The following is a 12,263-nucleotide window of genomic DNA, read 5'->3' on the forward strand; positions in this document are numbered from 1 at the left end:
AAGATTTTCTATGTATTTGGCCCAGAAGTGGACCACAGGACATTGAATTGTTGAGATATTGAATCTTTTGTGTTTTTCTGGTCGAAATGAAATTCCACTTTCTTTACCTTATAGGTGAAAATTTAAGTGTTAAAAGCTGAATGTTGTTCTGAGGTGAAAATACTAAGAAAATAGTTGTGAATAAAGAAAATGCTCAATCAGTCTGAGACTGCTTCCCCCTTCCCCTAATACATACTGTTTTTTAAAATGAACAAACATAGTTTGTTGCTCTAGAAATCACCTTAGAGTAAATATAATGAATTTCAAAGAGATGTCCAAATTCTGTGTTTGTAAGTAATTTTACTGTAATGGGTATTATTCAAGACTGAAATTATTTAATACAAAGAAAACATTCTTTATTCATACTGTGTGCAACTGTCTTCCAAAACACAGACCACAATACAGGCATTCTTATTTGAATAACACAGGGAATAATGTCAAATTATTTTTTGCGGTTTTTTTGTCATAGCAGAAATTTTCACAAAACTGCATTCCTGATCACAGACTTTTTAGATTTGGAAGAAACCTAAGAGATTTAATCTGACTTCTTCCTGCCACCCAGAGAGATGCAGTGATTTATCTGAAGTCATGTGGATTACTAATGACAGGACCAAGGGGAGGACAGAGTCCTTTATCCATTTGCCATAGTGTTACATTCCTTTGGGAAAAACTGCCTACTCACTCTTGGTTTTTAATGCTAATTAGAGTCTTGGGGTATGGTTTTTTCCATGACTAACTAGTGCTCTTTTGTTTTCTTGTGTGGGTGTCTGGGAACAAGCTACAAGGATAGTGGGGTGTTTTTTTGGTGGTTGTTGATGAACAACTAACAGTGTAACTGAGGACACGGTGTTTGTCTTGTTAACATTTAAGGGTCAGGAAGGAGTGATTGTAGCTACAACTCTTTGCCCTCAATGTTGATATTTTAAATGCATTTTAAAGTTGAGTTTCTTAACCTGGGGTCTGCATTCCGTAAACTTGCTTGAAAATTATGCAACTATACGCTTATCTCCTAAAAAAAAGAATCTGTAGTTTTCATCAGGTTATCAAAGGGTACATAGTTAAAAACTATTGTTTTAGAGAGAGGGAAAGATTGAGAACTGGGTCCCCTAAGTACTAATTTTACTAGAGGGCTCCCTTTTCTCTAGCCCCCTTCTGCCAGTGCACTTCCTACTGACAAGCCTTCTCTAGATAGCTTCCTGAATCTTGTCCTAGAAGCCACTGGAGGCCCCAACCTTCTTTTCACAGAAACTTTTCCCGTAAGTTTCCCAAGACTACCTTCTCTCTCCATTCTCTGCTTACTGTTTCCTGGAAAGGGTGTGAGACTCAGGGATTTTTGTTCATTAGAAAGCTCAAGAGTGCTATTTCAGTTACATTCTGTTTAAAAGGAATTTGTGAGCTGACTTGAGAATCTAAGACTATTGCCCTACAAAAAAAAATGCACTCAGAATCCCAATCAGTGCTTTGCAAGTTAACTTTGAGAATGTCTCTAGTTCTTTAGTTAGGATATCTCTGTGTTTGATCTAGAAACTCTTTACAGTTTCTAGAAACAGGATGAAAATCTGTGGATGGTGGTTTAGGAGTACCCATATCTGTCTGTTTTAATTTAGTTTTTCGTTCCTGAATTTCACTAGACTTAGAAGAATCTATCCATAAGAATTCATTTCAGTGGGCTTCCTTCCTAGATGAGAGCATATAGAAAGCACATTCTACATTTTTAAGTCTAATATCTGGACACACAAAGAAAAAGCTACCACTGAGATTGATGTTGGAGGGATTTGTTCGTTTGTTTATTCATTTTAAAAAGCCCTTACTTAGTATGTACTGTGAACCCTCAGGCATCAGGTTAGACGCTGGGAAATGAGAAGTAGTCTCTTCCCTTGTGAAGCTCATGATCTGCTGGGGACACAGCCCAATCAATAATAATTCAGCATGCTAACTGCTCTAACAGAGATACCAAAAAAGCATTGGAATCAGTGCTCTGCCTGGCCACGAAGAGAGGTGGGTGTTAAGGTAAAATTCACAGAAAGGGGACAGATACTTGAGTTGTATCTTAAAAGTTCAGATGGAACTTATCAGTCAAAGAAGGGATCTAGGTGTCGGTGGTATGTTTTTGCCTTCCTAACTGTAACTGAAATTCACATTTACCACTCTCTTATTTTGTATTTTCAATTAGAGCTCCAAACGAGAATGGAAGCCACTGGAGGACCGTAGCTGTACAGACATACCGTGGCTGCTGCTTTTTATCCTCTTCTGCATTGGAATGGTAAGAAACTCACAAGTCATGAGAACCTGAACTCATGATCCAAGGGGATAATGGGGAGTTGTTTTAAAGAGGGAGCTTGTCATCCATTCATTCATTGGTTTTTAACCCCTCTTGAATTGCTTATAACTGGAGGCCCTAGGGTACCATTGAAGGAAGCAGGTTATTTGTTTCCCTGTATAGTTAAGTGGTATTTAGTACCCCTTGATTTTTTTGTTTGTTTTTTGATCTGCATGAAAACTGGGATTAAAAATGAAGGAATAATTGAAACTCTGTCTGTTTGGCTAGATCATTTCAGAAAGCAAGGTCATTTGCTGTAAATTTCCGTGAACTATGATCTTGATGGCATGGTAAGCAGAGCAGTGGTCATGGAGTCAAGCCCTGAGTGTTTGTTTATCCAACCCAGTCACACAAACCTGCCAGTGAATTTCCTTTCAGGGACTTGGTGTTCCTTTCTGTCAAATTAGAGGCTTTGCTAGATGGTATCTACAATGCCTCCAGTTCTGATGTTTTTGAGTTCTTCTAGGAGGGACTGGTTGCTCATTGCTTCTTCTTCCTTCTGCCCATACGAGGCTCCTGCTGCCTGCTGTGACTACTGTAGTAAGTGGCATCTCTCAGTCGGAGATCAAGGGAGCTGGTGATTTTCCAATGGGTGTGGAAGATGAAGGAGCAGAGTCCCTGGTGCAAAGTGTTGAGGCAGTGCTTCTTCAGATCACATCCCCACTCTGCCCTGCGGGAGTTTCTGACACAGGCTTCAGGGACTTTAGTGTCACTGCCAGTGCTGGGCTGGAAGAAAAGGTAGAAAACAGCTGTTTGAGGGCTAGCTGATATTCTGAGCTAGAAAGGACTTAGAAATCCTCACCTGGTCAATTGCCCTCACTTTACACATTAAGAACATTAAACCTCAGGGATGAAAATGACCATCTCAAGGCCACACTGCTAGTTAATGGCAGAGCTGGAAAACAGGTCTCTTAGCTTCCAGGCCAGTGCTCTTTCCTGCCAGCCTTGTTTCCTCTCCCTCAAGGGGATTGTGCAGACAGTATTGTTCTCTCTTTCTTAGTCTTTGCAGCTCAAAACACAATTATGCTATCTCAGGCAGCCTTTTTTTTCCACTCAAGTGTATTTAACCTCCTCTTCCCCATACCTCTTATTGTAAGGAATCTTATTTTTTTTTATTTATTATCACTTTTATTATCCTATTCTGTCTCTCTGCACCTTGGAAATGCCATTTGAGAATCATAGCACAGTCCTAATCATGGTTAATGGGCTTAAGTGTAGGTACTAGTCCAGTTTCTGAATCAAGGAAAAGAAAGTAGTGAACCTTGATGAGATATACAAATCCAGTAAAATAAAGAGTGTTAGTTTTAAAGATAACAGCTCAGTTTCACCAAACCTAGGATATTTAGAAAACGTCAAAATACCCATTTCTTAACTTAAGACTTGTAGAATGTTGTTCAAGAGTTTCTACTTGGTTTAATGGAGTAGCAACACAGCATTGCAGAGTGTAGAGAGCATTCTTTTCTAACAGAACTAGTCCACAACCTTTCTCTATCCCCCTGAATATCACCCTGGGACAAATAGCAGCTGACCTTTCAAAATTATGTTTATAAAAACCCGTACCTGCCACCCAAGGTGCTTTTGATTTTCTGTGCTAAAATAGCTCAGGAAAGTGCAAGCATTAATGCTAACAGACTGATTTGGGAGTGACTGGAGAGTGAGGAGCTGTTTGTTTACTGCAGTGTTTTGTTGCAATGGTAATTAATATAATGCTGATTTCAGCGTGATGGTAATTAAGACCCACTGTGTGTACTTTTAAATGCAGTCATAGCACTATTTGTTTTGGAATGATTCTTTTCATGGATTACCTTCTTGGAGTTGAGCTAAAATCAAATTTTGCCATGTGGAAACTGGAGAAATCTTGAAGTTCTGTTGCCTGCCATATAGAACAAAGCTTTTTTGTCTCCTGTGTATTTGTTTTGTATGGTTTAAAAAAAAGTTGGTTTTTTGGGTTTGTTTTTTTTTTTGCCTTTGGATTTCATTCTGCAGTACCTTTAATAGAAACAATCAAAAACTATTTTTTGAGCATTATCCTGGGCTTGATGCTTTCATATGTGTATTTATCTCACTAAATTCTCCCCATTACCCTATGAAATGAGTTTTATCCCCAGTTTACAGGCAACTATACTGAGGTTAAGTATCAGCTTGTCTAAGAATACACTGCTGCCCATGAGAGGCAAAGATAGAATAGGAACCGGAACTTCCTACTTATCTTTTCACCTCGTCGCCTAGTGGCTGCCGCTTTTATAGTCATCTTCTTTTTCAGCTGTCTTGCAGCCTAATATTCGAGCCACATCTTTACTCACTGCCCTTCCTTGTGTTACCGAACACAAATTCATGTGCCCAACACACAGTGAGGCCAGACAAACTGAAACATTGGAGTTTGGAGCAGAGAAATATTTATTGCAGGGCCAAGCAAGGAGGATGGGGTGGCTCATGCCCAAGAAAACCCCGAACTCCCTGAAGGATTTCAGCCAAGCATATTTAAAGGCCAGGTGAGGCAGAGGGGTTGCAGGGTACGTGATCAGCTCTGCACAATTCTCTGATTTGCTGATGTGGAAGTAACAGGGCAGTTGACACTGTAAGTCCCTAGATGCCAGAAGATCTGGGGGCTGCGTGCTCTCCATCATCAAGCAGTTAATTTCTTCCATTTGGTGGTGGTTTTTAGCATCTGAAAAACTCAGGAAATATGCCTGAGATACTATCATCTAGGTACTTCAGAGAGGAGCCAGAGCAGAGGATATAGGAGAAGGGTCTGTCCCCGGAAGACCCCATAGGGTCCTGCTCAGTTACACTGGCAGTTCTTTGCCCACTGCTTGCTGTCTCTCCTCTAGTTCTGAAATATTTTAAGATCTTGTCATCTTTTACCCATCTTCATTATTAAATCTTTTTATTTACACATGTTTATGTCATCATAAATGCTTGTACTTTTATTTCTTCCCTTACTTTCAAGGTTTTTCCATGCTTGAATTGTCTAGAACTTAGGGTATTTTTTCATGTAAATTGCTCTCAGCCTTCTTGAGAGGTATCATCTTCCACATTTGAACTTATTCAGTGTTTTGAAATTATTGGACATATGCTTACCCTGTTCTAAGAAATTGTACTTCTAACGTTCTGTTTTCCATTAAGGTAGAAAACAAGTGGTTCTCAACACTAACTACTTATTAGGATTAGCTGGAATAAAGAAAATACTTGTTCAGGGGCCTCACCTCGGTGAATCTGATTTAATCTCTGTGATTCTAATGTTCTACCAAGGTTGAGACCCACTGTTGTAGCCGCTGATAAACCACTGAAGAGTTTTAAGCAAGAAATGTTATAACTGGGTTTAGAAAGATGTCCCTGGTAGCCAGTGTAAATATAAAGCCATTGTAGAGAGGGAAGAGATTTGGGGCCACTACTTTGGAGGCTGATGCAATAGTTCAGATAAGAGGTGAATAACCCAAAATAAGTAGTAAAGGAGAGCAGAAGAGAGATTGAACAAGTGCGATCAGTAATATTTGGTGTCATCAGTGTTGCAGGCAAGTAGGAAACTGATGAAGGACAATGAAAGAGATTCTTGTGTTACCGGTTCAGGGTAAGCTTTTTCAGCTCATATCCTACTCCAGCTCCTCGTACAGTTCCAAAGCACAGTTTCTGTAAACAGAGTACTACTTTGTTAGTAGCCAGGCAGTCACTTGATTATGCACAATAAATCATTCCTCTGTAAACAACGACTTACCGAATGAAGCTTGGGCCACCAAAATGTTCTTCCCATCTTGGATGGTCTGACTTTATTCTGACCCAAGGAGAGGTATTTGTGAGAAAAGCCCAGAGCATCTTACAGAAGTCAGGACAGAGAGGAAGCTGGGTGATCCTAACAGGGGTGCACACTGTGTAAAGTAGAAGATACAGACATCTCCTACAACTTACCCCTGATCATCATTACTACTTACTGTGAACTGGGTACTGTTCTCTGCACTCGACACAGATTTAATTTTCACACCTGCTAAGAGAAGTAGATACTATTGTTATTCCCATTTTAGAGATAAGGAAATGAGGCACAGAAGTAATGTTAAATAACTTGTCTAAGATTACACAGTGGGAGCATTGAACCCAGGAGGGAAAGGAAGAAGGCAAGGCCTCAAGGAATGGTCAGTTCCCCCTTTGTTGCGTGGAATTGGAAACAGCAGAAGAAGTTGTTGCTGAGAACATGGACCTGTAGGACATAGTAACCTCACCTGCCAACAGAATGTGGTCTAATCCATATTTCAGGCTCTGAGCAAACAGTTTAGCATTCTGCTTCCTCTAGTGCTGAGTTAGGAAGCTACAGTCCTCTCACTCCATATTTATATGTGCAGTCTAGTCGGTAGTGGTGCCACTGATGGAGACAGGGCACATGCTGGAAGGGTAAGTGGTTGGTGGAAATGTAGAAGGAGGTGAGTTTTGGACATGTAGAGTGTGTACATGGGGATAAGCAGTTGGAAATACAGAGTGGAATTTTGGAGAATGATCTGGACTAGAGCTGGATTCGGGAGCCATTATTGCATAGGTTGTCCCTTCAGACTGCTTTCAAGGACCTTTTTTTATTTTATAGCTTTAGTGTAGTTCTCAGAGCGTAGTGTTTCTGCCTCATTAACTGTTGTGGAGCATGCAGCATGAAGTGAAAGACTCAAAGACTCACTGCAGTATTCAGTCACCTGTGTGATGGGCTGTGCTTTGCTGGGATCATAGAAGAGAAAGAACAGCCTGCCAAAAATTACCCTGAGGTTACCTGATCCAAATGACTGCCTACTTTCTGTTAATTCCTTTGGTTTTTTTTTTTTCCCTGGGTTTTTTTTAATCATTGTGGTAAAATAAACATAATTTAAAATTTACCGTTTTAACTATTTTTAAATATACAGGTCATTTAAACCCATTTGCTTTTAATCTATTCTTTTTTTTCCCCCCACTGAGTCACTATAGTGGATCAGGTAGGCTTATACTTCTCCTTGAAAGTATACCCTGAAAAAATTTACTCTGTTATCAACTCTCCCATAGCATCATAAAATTTTGAGATTAATCTAGTTCGTGCCTTGTGACAGGCAGGGAGACTGAGGCTCAGAGGATTTAAAGTGAATTGCCCTGAATCATAAGGAGTATTTGTGGCAGAGCTGGGTTCAGTTCTCAGTATGGATTCCTTGTCTGTGTTTTCTTTTTCATCTCTTGAGCTGCTCATGGAACTGAGCTTCTGTGATCTTGCCCTCATGCCCTGTTAATTTTTTTTTTTCTTTGAGAACCTTTCAATTCTTTCAGGGTGAACTTCATGTTATAACCCCTTGTATTTTGCATGATATCTTGCATTTGTATGTACTCAATAAATGCTTATTGAGTGAATATTTCCTAGATTTCCAGTCATTCTTATTTTTTTCCTCTTTCTTTTTTAGATTAATGTATCCTATTGAACTTTAGAGAAATCCAGAAATCTGGCAGATAGGCAAAACTTTTAAGTTTATTTTTAAAATTAGTCCTGCTAATTTTAGGATTCAAATCCTACCCCATCTGCTGGGTCCTAATAGCCTTCCTTGTCTCGGGGTTCTCAAATGAGGAGGAACAGAAGCCAAGTGTTACTCTCAGGTTTGACAAATTAGAAGACTGACTTCAAGCATTGATTGAAATTAGGGAGGTAGTATTTGAGAAGAAAGTCTGGATATATTTTCTTTAATCCTGGGAGAGGGCTGGGAGCATAAGTCTTTTTTTCCCCGTCTTTTTATCTTGAAGCATGTTGCCATATTCATACCCCCTCCCCACCCCTCATACAGGTTTTGTTGACTTTTTTTTTCTTCAAAGCAAAGCTAAGGCTCTCTGCCTTGCTCAGTTGCATGGTAAAGTCTCCATGTATGAAATTCAAACATGCTTATAAAATAAAATGTGTCCCTTTTTTGGACTAATAGTGAATGAAACTAAGCCAAAGCTCTTACTTCAGTCGAAACTAAACCTTGTGATGTGAAGGGGAAATGAGCACAGTTCATTAATTAGCAAATTGTCTTTCTCCCACGTAAGCAGGAGGCACTTATTAGTTTCCGGATCTTGCCTGTGATCCACCATCCCTGTGTCCCTTTATCTGATTTGAGTCTCCTCCTGCTTGTGATTAGATTTGTCTGCTCTTCTCTCTCTCTTAAAATAGCAGTTCTGAAAGCACTTCAATAGCTTAGTCATTTTAAAATTTTAGCCGTGATTCTCTTCCTTCCTAATAGGCTTACTTTCTCTCCAGTGATTGTTCCCTACTATAGGTGTACGAAAGCTTTCCTCATCCCCCTTATCATTTGCTTCATTAATGTCATTTCCTTCTATTGAATACCCTCCCCCCTGCCCTGTGCCTTGTGGAGCTATTAAATTATCTAGTGCATTCTGTAAAGTTTCTCCCCATATTTTAATTTCATGTACCACATTTTTTTTCTCATCTGAAACTATATTGCTTCCTGCATTTGGATTTCACAATTTTTTTAAAAGGAGATTGTCTTTTTAATTATATTCGGCCTAGTTCTCCATTGTCACTACTTGTACCATATGGGAAGTCCCTGGGATAACAGCCATGGTTTCTTCCTATCTTATTAGCTTACTGTTCACCTTCCTTTCTCCCCTGCAGCCTCTCACCCTCTCTACTCTAATGCCTGTGGAAGCTACTAAGAAGTTTAAATGGCCTGTGTGAGAATATGTCAGTGTCCCACTTTACCATCTGTATGTGACATTTTGTAATTTGTACCCTGCCTACATCCCAGAGGGGCATGAGGTGGCTTATGATGAAAACAAACAGACACACAGAGGCACAAAAACCACATGTCCCACAGTACTGTTAAAAATAGTCATAAAGGGGAATCAGAAATCATTTAAAGGAATCTGTAACACAAAGTACTTATCAAACATCAGGAGAAAATTTCTATAAAAAGTGAAAGAAGAACATAACCTTTTAATTATGCAAGGGCTTTGCTATTTTAGATGAGTAGTGAAAGAAGATTGTAATTGTGGTCTGAATGTTTCGGTATAATAAAAAAATTACTGACAGTATTTCTCACTTTTCCCCCTATAGAAATTTTTGTTCTCAAATGGAGAACTGAAGGGGTTTTTGGTTAGTCCCCAATTACTGTTGTCAGCCTCATTAGTCTGACTTTCTCATTCCAGTTTACCATTAACAGCTACCATATATTGATCACCTGCCATGTACCAGACCAGTTAGACATAAGAAATGCATTATCTCTTTTAGTCTTCATCATTAGGAGGTGAAATAGTATTACTTAGTGTCAGGGATGAAGAGGAAACCGCCTAAATAGGTACTTGGATCAAAGTTATACAAGTCGTAGGAGGTAGAGTGAGGCTTTGAATCCAAATCTTTCTGGATTCCCTGTCTATTGCTCTGTGATGCTTCCTGTTAAAGAACTGTGTTAGAAAAGGTTAGCCATGAAACCTTCTAATGTTTATCTCCACCTCCAGTATTTTGTTTAGTGTTGGGCTTCCTAATTTGATGTTCAAGGGTATGCTTGAAATGGCATGCTGATTTGCACATGTATCCCTATGTAGGGGATTATATATTTTTTCTCATGTCTCAGTCTTGACTTGAAGTTCTGAGGTGGGACTCATTTCCCTGCCGTCTTCTTGGAGGAGTCAGGAGAGAGGGAGAGGGAAGCCAGGGTGAGAGTGAATAAGTGAGTATTGATCAGCCTGTACCTAATCCTAGTGCTAGCAGTTAGCTGTGCTTTGAGACAGAAGGGCCCTCACATCTATTGAGACAGGCACTTTACTTGTATTATCTCATGTAATTTTCACAGCAGTCTTTGTGGTGGGTGATTTTAGCCCCAACTTATAGATACCAATGAGGCATGGGGAATTAAAGAAATTTGTCCAGAAGGGTGGGTATAGCTCAGTGGTAGAGCACACGCTTAGCATGCGCAAGGCCCTGGGTTCAATCCCTAGTACCTCCATTGAAAAAAATAAAATAAAGCATGTGAGTTGGGGGTGGGGGGGAAGTTTGTTCAAGGTCACACAAGGAGAAAATGAACTCATCAATATTCCATTGATTAGTGTAGGTCTCTCTGACCCCAAAGCCCATGGTCTTTCCCTTACAACGTGTTTTCATTTCTAGCAACAGTAATAGCCAACACTTACTGAGCTCTTACTATGTGCCAGACAGGATTCTCACCACCTTACTGGATTGTTTCATTTAATCCTTACAGCAGCCCTAAGAGCTCCACTCATTATCTCCATTTTACAGGTGAGTAAATTGAGGCACTGAGAGTTAAAGTAACTTGGCAAGGATCAGAGAGCGACAGAGTAGCAAATCAGGGGGTCTCTACTCCACGTCCACTTTCTTACAAAGTGATGTTTCAAGTAGTTTCTGCTAGGTAGACCTGTGCTCTCTACTCTTCCCCTTTCATTTTCCTTACCTGCACGGTAAATACAGAGAGTTATTTAGAAAAGAGTTTGTTTACCTTTTTAGGAGAGTATGTTTAAGAGGGAAATCCTTTTCTTTGAGGCCCTGCATGCAACTACAGCATTTACCACTGTAGACCTGAGATCCAGCAGGGCTGCTTAGAAAGTCCTACTCGTGGTACTTGGCTGTGATGATTTAAACGGTGATAATCTCTGTCTTCATTAGTCACTGTAATAAAGATAAGAAAAACTCAACCTTTTAATGAGGAAGTTGCGAGAATATTTAACCCCAGTCTTTTCTCCCCATTCAGTTTATTAGTAGTGATTCACCTTACTTCCTGTTCTTAATGCTTCGTAGCCTGCAGTTGAATAAAGGCTTTTATAATGCTTTGTTTTGGCCAGTGCATCCTTGATTTAGCAAGCATGTTACAATTCTAAGCATCTACCATTTGCCTTTGGCACTATGATGAAGCATGTTCCAGTGAAATGAAGTGGCCTTTGACACACAGGCCCAGTGCCTGACTCTCCTTGGGTCTCCAATATTAAGAGCATGGCAGTGCTTCATGGTATAATTCTTTGGCTCGTATACAGCTTTACTGCCAGAAAGAAACAGAAGTGGTGTGTGTACTGAAGTGATAATAATTCAAAACCTACATACCTATTGTTCTTTGAATTTTTTTCTTTCATCTGTTGCTGTTGTTCATTTAACAGAACTCCTTTGCAACCAAATAAAACTAAAGAATGAAGAAAGCTGGGCTTGAGTCTATGCTCTGATCTTTGCTAGCTTCTATGGCCTTGGGCAAACTCATTTACCCTCCCTGGGCCTCAGTTTCTCCATCATGAGGATTAGAGATAATGTATGGTAAGCATCTGGTTCAGATCCTGGCATAGAGCAGGTGTTCCATACAGAGAAGCTATTATTATTATAAAAATGCAAACATAATCTTACGATGTAAAAGCTTGAGGTTTGTTTTGTTATCGTAGTAAATAGTGTTTCCCTGTGGACTTCTTTGTACAGCCTGTGTGAAATCCAAGGAAAACAGTGGAATAGTGTTTGCAATAAGGAAAGATAGCTCTTTGTTCCCTTCAGCGGACAAAAGAAGCTCATTATCGTATCAAGTAGTGACTGTTGCTATTGAAATGGTTTATTTGTATTTTTTTTTTCTGTTTTTTTCCCCTAGGGATTTATTTGTGGCTTTTCAGTAGCAACAGGTGCAGCAGCAAGACTAGTGTCAGGATACGACAGCTATGGAAATATCTGTGGGCAGAAAAATGCAAAGTTGGAAGCAATACCAAACAGTGGCATGGACCACACCCATCGGAAGTGAGTAGACTGTGGCTGAATGATGAACCCTGTGGAAGCTTGGAAGGGGAGGGGGCATCCTGCTGTTCTTACTGTTATAAACATAACACCTTACTGTATTCAGTATTTTATATGCCTCCTGTTGTTTTTTTTATTATTTTTTTTAAAGTGTCCACTTGAATCATTCCTGTTTTGGGTCTGTAAGTACATTTTCCAGGAAGC

General features: G+C 39.7%; 1 protein-coding gene across 4 annotated transcripts in view; it reads left to right on the plus strand.

Moving 5' to 3' along the window:
- Nucleotides 1-12,263, plus strand: part of SLC44A1 (solute carrier family 44 member 1) — a 170,916-nt gene that overhangs the window by 45,802 nt on the left and 112,851 nt on the right. For 3 of the 4 annotated variants that reach the window (XM_032478104.1, XM_032478106.1, XM_032478105.1), the window contains exons 2-3: nt 2,213-2,302; nt 11,920-12,062. In XM_032478104.1, coding sequence (XP_032333995.1) covers nt 2,213-2,302; nt 11,920-12,062 — 233 coding nt within the window. Of the gene's footprint in view, nt 1-2,212; nt 2,303-11,919; nt 12,063-12,263 lie in introns of those variants that run through there. The other variant, XM_032478107.1, reaches the window with a different exon arrangement.

This window comes from Camelus ferus, chromosome 4, assembly GCF_009834535.1.
Source record: "Camelus ferus isolate YT-003-E chromosome 4, BCGSAC_Cfer_1.0, whole genome shotgun sequence".
Classification (NCBI taxonomy): domain Eukaryota; kingdom Metazoa; phylum Chordata; class Mammalia; order Artiodactyla; family Camelidae; genus Camelus; species Camelus ferus.